At 43.1% G+C, this 17,637-nt stretch overlaps 2 protein-coding genes across 4 annotated transcripts in view; both read left to right on the plus strand.

The window, feature by feature from the left end:
- sash1a (SAM and SH3 domain containing 1a) overlaps positions 1 to 4,625 on the plus strand; it is a 202,604-nt gene extending 197,979 nt beyond the window's left edge. For all 3 annotated transcript variants that reach the window (XM_069932254.1, XM_069932256.1, XM_069932255.1), the window contains exons 18-19: positions 966 to 1,097; positions 2,413 to 4,625. In XM_069932254.1, the coding sequence (XP_069788355.1) occupies positions 966 to 1,097; positions 2,413 to 2,484 (204 nt within the window). In that variant the 3' untranslated portion in view covers positions 2,485 to 4,625. The remainder of the gene's footprint in view (positions 1 to 965; positions 1,098 to 2,412) is intronic.
- Positions 4,626 to 14,135: 9,510 nt separating this feature from the next.
- usta (uronyl 2-sulfotransferase a) overlaps positions 14,136 to 17,637 on the plus strand; it is an 85,425-nt gene continuing 81,923 nt past the window's right edge. Inside the window, exon 1 of the mRNA XM_069932257.1 lies at positions 14,136 to 14,525. Coding sequence (XP_069788358.1) covers positions 14,345 to 14,525 — 181 coding nt within the window. The 5' untranslated portion in view covers positions 14,136 to 14,344. The remainder of the gene's footprint in view (positions 14,526 to 17,637) is intronic.

The raw sequence follows: 17,637 nt of genomic DNA on the forward strand, positions 1-17,637 counted from the left end.
ACCCTGAGAAAAAGACTGAGCATCCATGTTATCCATGCCTCTTATATGTGAGTTCACTCCTCAGCTTTCTTCACTCCAAGAAATAAGGACTCAACCTACCTCACCTCTCACTATCACACCAACCCTCCAATCGCGGCAACATCCTGGTGAAAATCCTTTGGATTGTATTGGATCTTTTGAAAAGGAATCAACAATTTAAGAATGATTGAGTACTGCTCCTTGGGAATTGGTTGGGGAAACCTTGTGGGTTTTAGATATTTCTCACAGGTTGTGTGTGGGTCTGAAAGTCCACAGTCATAAACCCACTGTCAATGTCTTCTTGTGTAACTGTGAGGGCTGACCTTTACCATCATGCTTTGCTGTGGAACTACTCTAACATCATGGGCACTGTCATTGGAGCCTTCTGAGCACAAATACACCCAACCAGAAACTGGGAGGGGAGTGGGGATTTACTCTTCTGATGACTTGACAGAGATTGTGGAATTATTGCACCCTCCCTTAATACTCCCAACTTGCGAAAAAGATGACAACTTTTTGATCTGTTTTTTTAAAATGTAAATTCTGTCCCATGAGCCCGTGCCAACCAAATACCCAAATTAACCTACATCCCCTGTACAATTTGAAAGGTGGGAGGAAACCTGAGCACCTGGAGGAAACCCATGCAGGAGTGGGGAGAATGTAACAAACTCCATATATACAGCGCCGGATTTGAATTGCTGCTTTGGTACTGTAATAGCATTGTGGTAACTGCTACATTAACTAGCCACTCCTGTTTTAGTTACCAGACCCAAAATTGGGCAAGGCTAGGTGATTGGTTGAAACAAGCCATTGAACATACCGATCAAGTGCCTGTATATGAACTCATCGTGCAGTTTTGGTTTGATCACCAAATGACTGATTTTCACAAAGAAACAATTTTGTCATGGGTCTTGGTTGATGGGATCATGCCTTCCCTCATGTTTCAGCATGGTCGCTGTGGGATTCCAGTGGCACTGATACAGAGATACTCAGAGGACCTGCAGCATTCAGAAGAACAGGTGGCAATTGCTATGGATCTCATGAGAGTCAAACAGCTTCGCAAGCAGCATCGAATGGCAGTGAGTATTGTAAATCATAACTAGGGCAGCAATGTCATGGAGCATAGTTACACCAAAGGTTCTGGTGCCAACATCCTCTTCCTACCTCCTCCTTTAACCACCCCCCCCTTCCCATACCACATCATTCTAACCACACTCCCTCGTCCCTTCATCTTTCCCTTGAATTCCCCTTGATCCTCTGCCATGTCTCCCAATTTTGAATCAATATGCATAAATGAGATAAATAAGAAAGCTTTATCATCCATTAACAAACTGTTACTGTTAATAATAAGGTTCATTTATTTTTTATAGGACAAAATAAGGGAAATACACTATTAAAATGTATGCAAATTAATGAGTGTTGGATCCTATAAATGGTTTGAATACTTGTTCTAGTTTTTTCCCCCCCAAGGCATGAAGGAATATGTGAAGAAACTTGTTCTCACAGGTTGAGGAGGCTCATCCTGTTGTCCTCCGTTGAGATGTTGGATTGAAATTACATGTTAGGAAATTTTGCTCAAGGCGTACTGTGGTGTTTAATTTCCCAGCCAACCTACGGAGTAAAAATATCCTTGAGACAAGATTAGACTGTCCAAAGAAGCGAAAGACAAGTTGCTGATAGCATTTCTGGGAGTAGAGTGCCTTTGCCTTGATCTGCTATTTATATATGTTCAATGTCACTGTTGGTTTAATGACGCTACCATCATCTCCAAGAATAAAGGTCAGTGTCTATTGCACACAATCTGATCTGCCATTCCAGCAAAATCTGAAGGACTGATGTTTGAGTGAGATTTGAAGGGAAGGCCCTTTAAATTTGCATGCAAAAGATTCCCATGAGACTGAAAAAGCAAGAAGATGCAATACAATATTTACTCCTCATCCACTCTTGCTGCTAGAATTCATCTTCTTGTTATGAACTTAGCAGTTTTCTTTAAATCATTTATTTTGTTTAAAACCTCTGGGCATCATAAATTTCAGTTGCTGAGGTAAATACGCAGAGAAAGATTTAATTGATTAGAAAACTGTAGGTTGCAAATATTTCACTCGGAGAATTTTCCAAAGAATTGCTGGTGGGAAATATGTCCTGGTTGTGTCCATGATCTGTGTAGATGATTGACTTTACAATTGTTTTTATAAAAATAAAGAAATATACAATGAAAACAAATTGCATCTGCCCTGCAATCTTCCCTCACCCAGACACTACAAGAAAAATTGACTCATCATGAAATAAACTCTTAAATGCTGCAGTTAATTAGATTGAGCATGTTATCACTTGGCCAAAAGACAAATCACACATCCTGTATCACTCATTTTCTGTTGTTTGTGTGACATTTAGATTCCGAGTTCCTTCGATAAGATGAACAGAAAGCCGACAGCCCTAGAAATGCCCAGGTCTTCACGGAGCTGATCTACAGAGGACGGACCAGCATGTACATCATCAGCATCTGATGCAGCGTTTTGAGGCATTAGTTAGAAATCCGCCAGAACTATGGCCAGAAGGTCCCAGGGTAACTAGGTGTAAACACAAAACTGGCATAGGATGTATTCCATTCCTTCACACCACCAGTGATATGTTTTGAACAGCACAGCCTGTTAACGGTTTGATAGTACAGAGTGATAAGGGTGATTGATGGAAGCAGCAGGATGGAGCTGAAGTGCCCACCATCAAATTGTCTAGGGAAAGAGTGGGGTGATGGTGAGGAGCTCTCACTGTGCCTCCTTGGCAGAGAGGGCTTCTACAGAGATCATAGCCAGAGATCACCACCATCATTCAAATGTACCTGGCAAAATCAGCCTCCTCTGTATCAAATGATCACTGAAGATTTTTGGGGTAAAGCACACCTATTGATCTGTGGATCAAGTCCATGGTCAATATGTGGGCTGCTCTTTCACTCTCCATCGTAGGTTCATACTCGGTGTATAGAGATCCCTTCACCCCATTCCCCCCACCCCCTCCACTGTGGCTCCTTCTGAGAATGTAAACATTAACCTCACTGTCCATTCAAGACCACCATTCAGTAAGAAGATCCTCTCACTCTCCATTCTAAACTCATGACTCCGTATGGCTTTATTCTGCAAACTCCTCAATAGTGTGATACTATTCCCTTTGCTTTACTTGCCATATAACACACTATTGTGATCTGCAGTGAAAATATGCTGTAACTCCAACACTTGTTTCATATCCTTTTATTATTGTGGTAGGAAGTTAGCAGGTGCTCTTGTTGGCTTTGGGACTGACTCCATAACATCACTTCTCTGTGCCATTTGTCACCAATTATTCATGAAACTTTAAAGAAGAAATGGATTTTGGATGATGCAGAAATAATCTAAATATGTTTGTCCATGCAGGATTGAGGAAGTTTATTTAATTGAATCAAGATTGGCCACTCCAGGTGCCATTTGGTTCTTGTGCCTGTGTGAGCTATTCAGTTGCGATTCGCAACTCATTCCCTGTATTCCTCCAAGATTCCAGGAACCTTGCACTGCCATTACCCCTGAGCCCAAAGGAAGGATTTTATTTCTCGACTTCAGCGCCAAGATCCTGGCAGGTTCTGGTAGCCTTATGAAGGGGTAAGGAATCAAAATTTCTGGCGGATTATGCAAGAATTCCTGAAATCCTTTGGCTTGTTGAGAACTCGATGAAGAATATTGGATGCTCCTCTGATTGAATTCTGCATTGGTCACTACACGTTTCACCAAAAATATCTTCTGCCCCAGATTCCATGAATTCCATTCTCCCATACCCTGCTCCAAGTCACTCAATGTTTCCAATACAACCCAGAAAGTTTGGTCCTATGTATTAACCTACAGTAGAAAAGTAAGCCAGCTTTAGGATTTCTGTATCACTAACTCTGGTTCTGCAGAGAAAACTGCAAAACCTTGGAAATCTGAAATTAACATGCAAAATGTTGAAATCACTCAGCAGGTCAGGCAGCATCTGTGGAGAGAGAAACGGTTGATGTGTCAGATTGAAGAACTGCTCTGATGGCAAGTCTGAGGGAAACAAAAAACATTTGTTTCAAAAGTCTTTGACCTTAAATGTAAACTCCTTTCTAATGAAGCGTTATTTCTGAAATGTTGCTCTTTCGACTAATTCTGCCTGACTTGACGAATGTTTCCATCATTTTCTATCTTTACTTCCGTCAACACGGTCCTTCCTTCTAATTTCCATCACTCAGCTTTTTAACATGCAAGCTCTATTTCTGACATTTGCAATATTGATTAAGTATCATCTAATTCTCCATCTGGTTTTGACGTGACTTAGAACTGGATTATATTCTCGAGACAAACCCTGGTCAGCATTCAAGTGTCATGTTCAGCGTTGCCAGTGGAATTAAAATACTGAAAAGCAACACAAAATTAAACTGATGCACTTTTTGTATTTGAGAATATTTAAGTAACTTATTATATGTATCTTTTTCTTAACAATGTAACTATAACATACCAAGTAGCAAAACCTTATAACCTTGATCAGAGTTGTACCTCGTGGTATCTATTGTATGTGTAAATATTCTTAACTTGTTTGATTTAGTAGAATAAAGTAACAGTTGGACAAAATTACAAATTTTCTTGAAAAGTGAGAGAAATCACCCATTTAAGTTTAAATCTAACAAGATCATAAATATTTCTGTTCACAAGGTTCAATGAACATAGCTACAGACTTCCAGAGGTTCCCCAAGAGTGTGCTATTGAAAATGAACTTGAGCTGACGAAGGACAAATTATGGTAGAAGGCTTCGTCAGAAATGTATTGTTGAAGGAGGAACACAAGAGTTAAATTTAACCCCACATCATGACTGCTCCCCATCCAGTAAGATCATGTGTAATCTTTTACTTCAGCACCACTTGCCTGCACGAATCCCATATTGCTTGATCACCTAAATGTCCAAAATTCTGTCAATCTCTGTCTCTGGTATGGAGTTGCTACCGTCCTCTTGCTCAGGGGGTTCCAGAGATTCACTACCATCTGAGTGAACAATCTCCTTGTTTCTATTCAAGGACTGAACCCTTAGTTTTGAGACAGTCTCCTCTAGTTAAAGAGTAGAAGTAGGCCCCTCACCTTATTGCTGATCCATGCTGGCCCCAACTCCTGTGTCATTTCCCCAGAACCCTTAATTCCTTGATCTTTCAAATATTTATGCATCTCCACCTTAAATATATCTACGGTTCTGGTCTCTTTCATCCTTTGATAGGTGGGAGGGCAGTTAAGTGCAGAGATTCACTACCCAAAAGTCGTCAAGTTGTCCAGCTGTCTAAATTGTCTGTGTGAGGTTGTCCCATTTGCCTGCATTTGGCCCATATCCCTCTGAACCAATCCTATCCATGTACCTATCTAAATGTGTTTGACTCATTGTAATTGAACCCCCAGAGAGAAAAGGGAACAATTCAATGACTGCTGGGGGATGGGAATACACTACTGCAGAGATTCTGTGAGATCTAATTCTTCTGGACTGCACATTTTAGGTCCATCTGCTTCATCTCCCCTCACTGAACAGACAAAGTGGACAATGTGGCATCCAGTTGATACAGAACATGACAAGTACAAACTGGCAAAGTGAATGATGTAGGCAGTCTAACTGGTGGTGCTACCTCTCCAATAACCAACTAACAAACAGAAAAATGCCATTGATGGTATTGTAGGCAGCATTACTTGGTGCTACCTTTCCAATAACCAGCTAACAAACAGAGAAACGCCATTGATGGTGTTGAGGGCAGTGTTACTTGGTGCTACCTCTCCAATAACCAGCTAACAAACAGAGAAATGCCATTGATGGTGTTGTGGGCAGTGTTACTTGGTGCTACCTCTCCAATAACCAGCTAACAAACAGAGAAACGCCATTGATGGTGTTGTGGACAGTATTACTTGGTGCTACCTCTCCAATAACCAGCTAACAATCAGAGAAACACCATTGATGGTGTTGTAGGCAGTATTACTTGGTGCTACCTCTCCAATAACCAGCTAACAAACAGAAACGCCGTTGATGGTGTTGTGGGCAGTGTTACTTGGTGCTATCTCTCCAATAACCAGCTAACAAACAGAGAAACGGCATTGATGGTGTTGTGGGGTAGTGTTACCTGGTGCTAACTCGCCAATAATTGGCCTAACCAACAGAGAAACACCAAAGCTACAGATGCTGGGATCTAGTAGAGAAAGGATTGCTTTTCCATTCTACTCTGCTGTGAATTCACCCTCTTCCCTCTCATCTTGTTAGAGGGGCCTGATATGAAATGTTGACCATTTCTACCCATGGATGTTGTCTGCACCACTGAGTTCCTCCAACAGTTCTTTATCTGCTCAAGATTCAGCATCTGCAGTTTGTGTTTCTCTGCAGATTCTCAAGCTATGTCTACATTGAATAAGTTTTCTCCTCTCTTCAAAGGGAGTTCTACACTTGCACCTGCCCTCTAGCTCTTTTTAATTTAGACATACAACATGGTACAGGCCCTTCCAACCCATGAGCCCAGGCCACCCAAATACCCCAATTAACCTACAATCTCCTCTACTTTTTTTTCAGGGTAGGAGTAAACCAGAGCACCCGAGGACCCATGCATAAGAGGAGAATGTACAAACTCCATACAGATTCGAACCTGGGTCACTGGACTGGAATAGCATTGCGCTAACCATTATAGTAACAGTGCCTATTTGACCATATTCTCTCCGTCTATCTGTCTCAGCATCTCTCACACCTTCCAAGCAACACCCTGTCACCTCTGGGTTTTTCCTAGCTTCTTTCCTCCCTTTATATATGTAATATCACCTCCTTCGCTCTCATCTTGATAACGGGTCGCAACTGAAACGCGGACTGACCATTTCTACCCATGGTTGCTGTCTCACCTGTTGAGTTTTTCCAGTGATTCTTTACCTGCTCACCAATGCCTAGTTTAGGTTTCACCAGGAACTCACGGCTCTCAACCTCATTCTTGTTTCATTTCAAAGGTGAGGTGAGAAGTGACTACCCTTGACATCAAAGCAGCACCTGAGTGACTGCAACATCAGGGGAACCCTAGCAATGCTCAAGCCAATAGGCATCAACTATTGGTTGAAGCTGCACCTCAGACAATGAAGGACGGAAGTGTTTGTCATACAAATAGACAAACATGGAAAGAGAGGTAGCAAACATTCAGGCCAAATGGTGATTTCCAGCAAAGTCCATATTTGAGCTCCCCATCGACAAACTGGAGAGATATCCTCTGACCAGAAATGCAACTGCTCCTACAGAGTATGGGCAATGGTCATTGGAGCATGTCGGATGTGGCAGATGATTCACCCCACTCCCCACAGCCTTGCTGCCATCTACAAGACACAAGTCTGGGGCCTAATGAAATACTCTCCAGTTACTTGGATGAATCAGATCAATCAACACCATCCCAGACAAATCAGCTTGCTTGATTGACATCCCATCAACCACCCCAAATATTTCCCTGCGATGGCATGACATGACTGTAGTATGTACCACTGCAGGTAAATGGGCTATTCCAGCATCTCCTGAACACACCATAGGCAATCAGGCAATAGGTATCCTTGAACACCACCACTTGCTTATTCCTCTCCTGGTGATGCATCACCTGGGCTATAAACACAAAATTAGCCCTTCATCACCTGGTCCAAACCATGCAGTGACTACTGGAAGGAGTACATTAGTTAAAGAAGGCAGCTCATCACTACCTCCTCAGGGGAAGTTTAGCATGACACTAAACTCGGGTCTTGCTAATGCTGCCCAAATGAATAAATGCAAACAAAATTGATATACCAAGATTCAAAATACGAATAGTCCAGATGAAAGCAATCAAAATGTTGACTGCACATTTCCCCCCTCAGATGCTAACTGACCCGTTAAGTACTTCCAAAAGATGTTTTTATTGCTTCAAATTCCAGTATCTGCATGGCTTAAGGATTGGTGTGGGAGAAGTGGATTCCAATTCCTGAGAAATTGGCACTGGTATTGGGGAAGGCGGGAAATGTTCAAAGGGGAGAGGCTCCATCTAAACCATGATAGGATCTGGATCCTGACATATCACATAACTAAGACTGTGGACTCAGTTTTAAACTAAATAGTAGGGGGCTGGATTCAACAGATCGGAGAAGGATGGATGAAGTAAGAGAAGAGTGTGGAAAAAGTAAAAGCAAAAGTTAAAAAAAAAAGAAAAATAAGAATAGAGGGGATAAGAATGCAAAAGAGGCAACGATGACCAGATTTAAAAAGCACAATGGGTATAAGGGCACTTTACCTGAATGCCCATAGTGTTCGAAACAATGCCAGTGAACTTGGGGTACAAATCAGTTCAAAGGGGTATGATTTAGTGGCCATTACAGAAATGTGATTGCAGGGTGGACAGGATTGGGTATTGAATATCCAATGATATCAGGTAATAAGGACAGACCGGAAGGTAAGGGAGGTGGGGGGTATCAGTCTTAGTTAAGGATGAGATGAGGGCAATATTGAGAGATGATGTAAGATCTAAGGAGCAAAATGTTGAGTCTATTTGGGTAGCGATTAGGAAAAGGAAAGGGAGAAAAAAAATCACAGGTGGGAGTTGTCTATTGGCCACCCAATAATTACATTACAGTAGTACAGGCAACAAACCAATAAATATCAAAGCCATGTGAGGATGGAACAGCAGTTATCATGGGGGACTTTAACATGCACATAGACAGTGATTCAGGATGGTCGAGGCAACTTTGAGAAGGACCTCATAAAATGCATACATCTTGAACAGTCTGTTACTGAACCTACAAAGGAACATGTTACCTTGGATTTGGTCCTGTACAATGAGGCAGGTAAAATTAATGATCTTGTAAAGTTAGGGATCCTCTTGGAAAGAGTAATCACAGTTTGACTGAGTTTATCATACAAATGAATGGTACATTAGTTTGGTCTAAAACCAGTGTCTATTGCCTAAACAAGGGGATGAGGGAGGAGTGAGGCAGAGTAGACTGGGAACGCAGGGTGCATGGAGAGACGGTTGAACAATAGTGGAAGACTTTCAAAGAGATTCTTCATGGTGCTCAACAAAAGTATATTCCAGTTAAAAGCAAGGAGAGTAAGGGTGGGGAGAGCCAGCCTTGGATAACAAAGGGAATAAAGGAAGGCATCGAACTAAAAGCTTTGTGCGTACAAAGTTGCCAAGAGCAGTGGGTAAGTTGAAGATTGGGAAAACTTTAAAAAGGAAGAAAGACCCACAAAGTGATCAATAAGGAAAGGGAAGGTAGACGACGTGAAAAGATTAGCACAAAATTTTTTAAAAATGGACAGTAGAAGTTTTTATAAATTAGAAGTGTGGCTAAAGTGAAGGTTGGTCCTTTGGAGGATGAGAAAGGTGAAGACCTGGATGTAATAGCCATCACTAAAGAGGTTGTAGTCAGAAATCTTAAGGGTCTTAAGATAGGTAAGTCCTCTGGTCCTAATAGAATGTATCTCAAGGTCCTTAAAGAAATGGCAGAAGTTATGGTGAAGCCTTTGGTGATAATTTACCAAATTTCTCTGGATTCTGGGCAGGTCTCAGTGGATTGGAAGATGGTGAATATGATGCCACCATTAAAAAAAGGATGTAGGCAAATGACAGGGAACTATAGGGCAGTTACATCTGTATTTGGAAAATCCTTGAAGCTATCATTAAAGAAGAAATAACGAGGCATCTGGAGTGAAATGGAGATAGCAGATAGCAGCAGGCTATCAATAAGTTATGCTGCAACTGTACAAGGTACTAATGAGGCCGCATCTGAAGTACTGCATGCCGTTCTGGTCTCCTTACTTGCAAGGTTGTACTGCCTTTAGAGGCTGTTCAGAGAAGGTTCACCAGGTTGATTCCAGAGATGAAAGGGTGAGGCTCTGAGGAGAGATTGAGTTGCCTGGAACTGTACTCTAGAATTTAGAAGAATGAAAGGGGATCCTATGGAAACATATAAAATTATGAAAGGCATAGTTAAGATGGAGAGGTAGGTAAGTTGTTTACATTGGGAGGGGAGATCAGGACTGGGGGACATAGCCTCAAAATTCAGGGTAGTGGCTTCAGACAGGAAATGAGAAGGAATTGCTTTGCCCAGAAGGTGGTAAATCTGTGGAATTCACTGCCCATTAGAGCAGGGGAGACTACCTCAGTAAATATAATTAAGACAAGGTTGGGTAGATTTTTCCATAGTAGGGGAATTGAGGGATATGGGGGAAAGGCAGGTAGTTGGAGAGGAGTCTATCATGATTTCATTGAATGGAGGAGCAGGCTTGATAGGCTGGATGGTTTACTCCTGTACCAATTTCTTATGTTCTTGTCTCCTTCTCTGCACTTTCTCAATGGCAAGTAGGAGACATAGAGAGGTGGTAATTTAAGGGAGGGTTGCCAATCCTTTGGGTACTGGCAGCCAAATTGTACAGAAATTAAAATCAGGATTGCACAAGGTCTCAACTGGTCCATTGCATCTTTAACATAACAAAATACTTCAATATGGTTTGCAAGAGCATGATCAAGCAAAATGTGATAGGGACATAATATCAAGCTTAATCAAAAAAGGTGTTTTGAGAAATATCCAACAAGAGTGAGTGTAAAGAAAAGGGCAACATGTTTAGTGCAGACACATGGGCTGAAGGGTTTGTTACTGTGCTGTACTGTGTTCTGTGTTCTCGTTCAGGGGCTTTGAATCTTGGCATCTGAGATTTGGGGATAGTTTTGGGAAACAGGCATTTGAAAAGAAACAAAACCAGAGGATTATAGGCCTGGAGTAGATTATTTGTCACAAAATAGCTCTTAAAATGGGATGGGTTCTTCTGCAAGCAGGCCAACAAGTTATCTCTCACATTCAGTACAAAGAGTGCAATTTACAGAGAGTAGAGTTAAAATGAAAGGAAAAATCAATTAGCACCAAGCAAGAGCAGCGTGAGAGCACTGTTGTGGGGTTCGTGGTAGCAGGGAAGAAACTGTTTGATGGTGCGTGCTTTCACACTCTTGAATGGACCTTCCATTTGTATGATGGCTTGAATAAACCTCCCATTTGTATGATGGCTTGAATGGACCTTCCATTTTGTATGATGGCTTGAATGGACCTTCCATTTGTATGATGGCTTGCCCCATTTAACTGTATTCTTCCCTTTCACACTTTGGTCTTGAATGACAAAAACACTGCATTGAAGTAGGGTCTTGATGAAGGGCTCTGACTTGAACTATTATCCACTGTTTGTCTCCCTCTGACGCAGCTCGACTTGCTGAGTTGCTCCAGCAGATTTCATTTTGCTCCAGATTCCAGCATCTGCAATCTCTCCACTATACCCCACACTTCTATTTTATTGTAACACCACACTTTTATTCATGCACTACTGGCTGCACTGCGAATAGGTTGACTTGCCTGGATAGCACAGAAGAATGGTTTTTTTAGATCTTCTCAGTCCGTGTGACAAACAACTCAATTCAGATTTTGAGGAAATGGACACAGGGTTTCAATAAACAAGTGAGGCAGGCAAGGAACATAGGAGACAAAAGACTGCAGTTGGTGCATGTGGATCCCAATAAACAAACCACTGGAGGAACTCAGCAGGTCAGGCAGCATTTCTGGAGGCAGAGGAAGAGTTGAGATTTTGGTTGAGACCCTGCATCGAGACATGGTATGGATTGGAGGAGTACAGGCAGAGCCACGCCTTTCATGTTGAAGGAAGTGGAGAGGTAGAGAGAGATCAGAAAGACATTTAAAAGGAAGCATGGTGATGATGACTGGGAACCAGTGTCAATCAGCGCATCATGTGAGATAGACACACATTAAAACACATGGCAGTCTCCTTGAGTATCGAGAGCCATGTTGGCCATCCCTCCTTATGTTTGTAATGACATTCCATGAATTACTTGCCACTAGTTTAATAGGACATTCAACTACTTTTCAAATAATTACAGATAGCGCAACCCTATAACAATGCCAGCAACCCGGGTTTGAATCCACTACTGTCTGTAAGGAGTTTGTACGTTCTCCATGTATCTATGTGGGTTTCCTCCAGGCTAATTGGAATATTTGGGTGGCAATGGCTCACGGGCAGGAAGGACTTGTTACAGAAATGAATGCCTAAAGTTAAAAATTTATCAGGTTTAAAAGTAATACAATTGAAAGGTGAATTGCAAATACTTGTCTCTAAGTCAGCAGAACCCAGTGTCTTTTAATTTCAAAATACTTTCATTAAAAAATTAAAAACACAAATGGAGTATTCAAGTCAACATCTATCAAGTACTATTGTTCCATTACTTAACATTAACAAGCCATCACAATCATTCATTTACAAACAGTTAGTGCCATTTTTATCTGATGTGTGCCACCACATTCTGACTGAATTATAACTTTAATTATTTACAATGTTTCCAACCATGCCCTTCAGATCTGCAAGGTCTCCAGTGGACACCAGTGGTCCTTCTCCATGAAAGAGGAGGAGGCAAGTTTTTTTTAAGCAAAATAGACTTTATTCACAATAATTATTTACAAAAAGAAAACCGTTCAAAGTCTCTTCACACCCTTAGTATTGTATCCTTCCTTTACCATCACTGTACATTGTTACATTCATTTTTTATTTAAACTATTGTCACCACAATGGTACCTTGCCATTACTCTCCCCTGTCTCAACCCCTCAATGCCGAGAGTGTGGCCCTTCTCCACAGCGGTCTTGCATTGGCTGCACCAAGCCTCAGTAGTGTGTCCCTGTAATGTGCTATCAGCAGCATTCCCTCACCAGCATCTCCGTGTGCGGTTTCAAGTGGACGGTTAGTTTGAATGGATCTGTGAATGGCAACTTGGGCCAGGCCCAGGAGCAGACTGACCAAGTTCCTCCTCCCAACACTGCTTCCTCTACATCGGGCAGAGTGATTGCCTCGTTGAGCACCTTTGTTCAGTCTACTGCAACAGCAGGGACCTACCAGTGGCCAGTCACTTTAATTCCACACCCCATTGCCATACTGATATGTTGGTTCAAGGCCTCATGTGCTGCCAGGTTGAGGCCACATGAATTCGTATATGGTCTTGGCAACCTGATGGCATCAGTATCGACCTCCAATTTCTCGTAACCTTCTTCCCTGCTTTCTTGCGTTCCTTCACCTGTCTAACTCCATTCCTTCCCTTCTCTTTCCCCTGCCCATCCCATCAGGTGCCCAAATCAGGGTTGTGGAGCTGGAGTGAGACTAGCCTCTTTAAATGCCAAACAGGGGTTGGAGCCTATCAATCCCCTGGCAACTTCCCTCGGACATCAAAATGACAGGAAGCCCCAGGAATCTGTTGCATGAGTCTGCTCTGTGCAGGATCTTCCAGCGGGGCGGGGAGGGGAGGACAGGACAGGACCACTCAGCACGTCGACCTCCACCGGGATCCCCTCTCTCTCTGCTCGACGGCAGAGCTGGCCACCAGGTGGTGAAATTCGCACCTCGCCTGCAGAGGGCGTAACAGGACGGCGAGGCGCGGCCAGTCCGCAGTCCAAGAGAGGGCGTTGAGCCAGAGATACAGAGGGTGCTGTGGGTCGAAATACTGCCCAGGAGCCGTGATGAAATCAGAGCTGCAGGGGTCGCTGTGGAGTCGAAATGCAATGAAAGACCATGATGAGTAAACATGATGCAGTGGGAACGCTGCGGGTCAGGTAACATTCAAGGGTGCCGTCTGACCCACTGGGTTTCTCCATCATCATGTGAGATGCTCCAGTTTTCCAGCATCGTCAGTCTCTTTTGTTTACCTCAGGAGAAAGCGCTGCCTATGGAGGTCCTGTCCCAGCGGGTGATGAAGCCGGAACTGCAGAGGGCGCTGTCAGTGGAGGTCCTGTCCCAGCGGGTGATGAAGCCGGAGCTGCAGAGGGCGCTGTCAGTGGAGGTCCTGTCCCAGCGGGTGATGAAGCCGGAGCTGCAGGGGGCGCTGTCAGTGGAGGTCCTGTCCCAGCGGGTGATGAAGCCGGAGCTGCAGAGGGCGCTGTCAGTGGAGGACCTGTCCCAGCGGGTGATGAAGCCGGAGCTGCAGAGGGCGCTGTCAGTGGAGCTCCTGTCCCAGCGGGTGATGAAGCCGGAGCTGCAGAGGGCGCTGTCAGTGGAGCTCCTGTCCCAGCGGGTGATGAAGTCGGAGCTGCAGAGGGCGCTGTCAGTAGAGGTCCTGTCCCAGCGGATGATGAAGCCGGAGCTGCAGAGGGCGCTGCGGATTGAGGTCCCGGCAAGGAGTTGGGCGGGAGTATCCTGTTTGCTGCTGTCAGTCTGAGCTCAGCCTTCAGGCGATGTGGTGTGGTGGCTGCCGATGAGCTGTGACTGGGCAGTCGGCGGCGGAGCGGGAGCCCGATGGGAGGAGGGTTGGTGCGGATGAGGCGGCTGATGATGGTGCTGAGGAAGCTGCTCAAGTGCTCACTGCGGGACTACGGTCTCTGCCTGGCCTCGGTGCTCTTGTTGAGCCTGGTCTCGCTCTGCTATCAACTCCACGGCGGGGCCCCGGCGCTGCTGTCGGAACTGCGCAAGTACCTGGGTAGGTAACGGCAGAGCTCTTTGTGTGGGGGTGGTGGGGAGGGTTGGTGGAAGGGGGAATGATGTGCCGGGAGCGCGCGCCCCCGCCAGAGCGGACCGTCCCGCCGCCCCCTCCCGAGAGGCGCCCACCCGCCGGGGGGCCACGGGTGGGGGGCGACGGGTGGAGTGGAGAAGGGGAATTCTCTTTCATTGCCAAGCTCCGGATGGTTCTTCAGTTCATGCCATTGCAAGCACAGGCTCGCTCCGGTTGCCCTCCATCCCTTTCCGCACCGATGGGGGATCACCACGCTGCAGATGTCGGGAGGGGAGATGGGTTCCAACTTGGCGATCCAAAGAACAAACCAGAGGGTAAAGGAACCATTGAGGAATAAAGGAGGGCATCGTGTGAAATGCAGCCACCAGTGGGTCAGATGGAAAACTGGTTGCATGTGTGTGCTGGATAGAACTCCGAAAGGCTCCCCGTTGGCAGCCTTCATCCCAGAGGCATGATGGAGTTGGCACAGATAACGCGAACCCTCCTCGTTCATATTTTCCGAACCGGCTGCATTCTGGCGGTTTCCTGGAGGATTGATGAGCATAGACGGCCGGTGTGGGGCCAATTATTTAGTAGTTTTTTAAAAAAGTGAACTCTCTGGAATCATGAAGGATAATTAGAAACTGTAGACAAATCTATAAAATCAGGGAATGCAAGAAATGGGCAGGTCAGGCAGCATCTCTGGGGACATGGTTAACATCGCGGATTGATGATGATCTTTTGAAAGTATGAGGCTGAAAATTTCCAGCTCTTTCTGTGATTTCAAGATTTGTGAAATGCCAGTTTATTCTCGCATCAAACTGATGGTATCAATTCTTCAAAAGTACTTTGTTCTTCCCCTTTGTAAACTTTGCTCATTTGACTACTTATTAATTTCACTTTTGGAACAAAATACCAATTCTATGACACCCAATTTTCTTGGAGTGATTTTGTTTTTTCAATCTAAGGAAACTTTTAACTCTAATTTTAAATTAGTCCCCTCTATTTCCCATTCTGCTGGCTGAAGCTCTGAATTTGCACATCAGAACTGCAATTGACCGTTCAATGTTTAGGTTGTTAAATCATAGTTTCTAAATTTGCTGATTGGCAGATTGGAAGGATAGTTAACACCAAAGAGGATTGTGTCAAATGACAAGAACACAATATTTTTCTAAATCGGTGAAAATTGGAAGATGAATTTCAGCATGTGCAAATTATTACATTTTGGTTAGAAAAATAAGGTCTTGTTATTTGGAAAATAATCTAAAAGGATGGAAGGAAAACAGGATCAAGTGGTATGTATTCTAACAAACAGTTATTAGAAATTCCAGTGGTTTGCTTTTATTGATTAAAATCATTGTGTTAAACATTACAAGTTAGTTTGATCACTCTTGGAATACTGTGTATCATTCTGATTGCCTTAAAAAGATAAATGGACGGCAATAAACGTGAAGAAAATTCTCAATGATACGAAAACTGGGGTTGTATTTACTGTCAAAGTCCTAAAAACCAGACTGTTCAGAGATTGGGCCAGGCTGAATTTTCAGATTTTCCAGATACTCAGACAGTAATTTTAAAATTCAAATTTAAGGAGAATAAACAGGGAAATTTTGATAGTTTATTAATGAAATTATTTTTTCATATCAATAAAATAAAATATTTTTTCTTACATTTCCGTGCCTTCCGAGTGGTCGCTTATGCGGGCACACAAAAGCCTCGAGTTTTTGAGAAGTTCAGATGGTTTGGATTTCAGCCAAGAGTTTTCAAGAAGTCTGATTCTCAGGTGGTCCAGATTTCTGGCATCCGGATTTTTGAAAAAGAAAGAGGTGGGGCAGTGGATATTTTGAAAAAGAATTAAAAATGTGGAGAACCCAGACAGTTGATAGCGGCACCCAGTGATGGAGGAATAAAAACCTTGGAAGATCATGAGGATAAAATAGATTTTGGGGTGTGACATAGAGTTTGGAAAATAAGACTGAGAATATTAAAATTGAGGTCCTGTGTAACTGGGAGCCAATGTTGGTCATTAAACTGAAAGGTGATGGGCAAACAACATTTGGTGCAAGTCAGGAGATGGACAGCACCATTTATAAATGACTTCTATGTTTCCATGTCAAGGTAAGATAGTCAAGAAATCAAGCAGTATCTTGCAGACCACACTGAAAATGTATAACTTTCCATAACTGAGAGCAAGCTAAATGAGCATTTGAGAGGAAAGGGAATGGGGAGTTGGATGAGAAATGATGAGGAGCGTTAATACTGGTACGGATTGGTTGGACTGAATGAACCTATTTTATGCTATTCATCCAGTGGACTTCCACATCCTCTCATTGTAAATGTTATTACATCTAAAATGGACTTGGTTTCTCCTCCCAACTAAAGCTTCCTACCCCAGGAACAATGGTGGTAATCTTCCACTCTTGATTCATTGCCTTGATATTTTTGATAAACCACTAGAAGCAGAAGGAGATGGAAAAATCTGTGGTTAAAAATTATCTTTTAAAACTTCATTAAGTTTTTACTTTTCCTCATTGACACCTGATTTTAAAAGCTTGGGTTTGTTTCTTTAGCAACAGCTTGCCCCTCGCAGAGGCCAGCATATTAGGAGACCTAATATGTTGCCATTGTTCACCAGCACATAAACTCCCTTCAGTACCTCAACTAACGCCCATGCTGATGAACTATATATTCAAGCATGGACTTGCTTCTGCCTCTATCTTTTGTACATTCAGATGGATGGCAGAATTTAACATCAGCTGAATCACGTCTGAAAGCAGTGAGATAGATGGTTAACAGACGAAATGGAAACGGAAATTTAAAAATGCCGAAAATCTTTTTTTTTCCACAATGTATGTGTCTCTCCATTCTCCATCTGCTGTACAAACTCACAGAGCAAAGAATTTGCTTCTTAATTTCTTGCTGTTTATTTGTGATCTTCATGCCTTGACTACAGTAGGTTGGTTCAAGGTTCCTCTGAGCTCCATAGCTGCTACATGTCTGTTGTCATCTGTTCATTGGACCATTTGTAAAGGTAAAGTATGTTTCATTGATCAATTAAAGATAATCTAAGATGATAACTGGTTTATTATCATCTATATCT

Source organism: Narcine bancroftii, chromosome 4 (assembly GCF_036971445.1).
Source record: "Narcine bancroftii isolate sNarBan1 chromosome 4, sNarBan1.hap1, whole genome shotgun sequence".
In the NCBI taxonomy this organism is placed as follows: Eukaryota; Metazoa; Chordata; class Chondrichthyes; order Torpediniformes; family Narcinidae; genus Narcine; species Narcine bancroftii.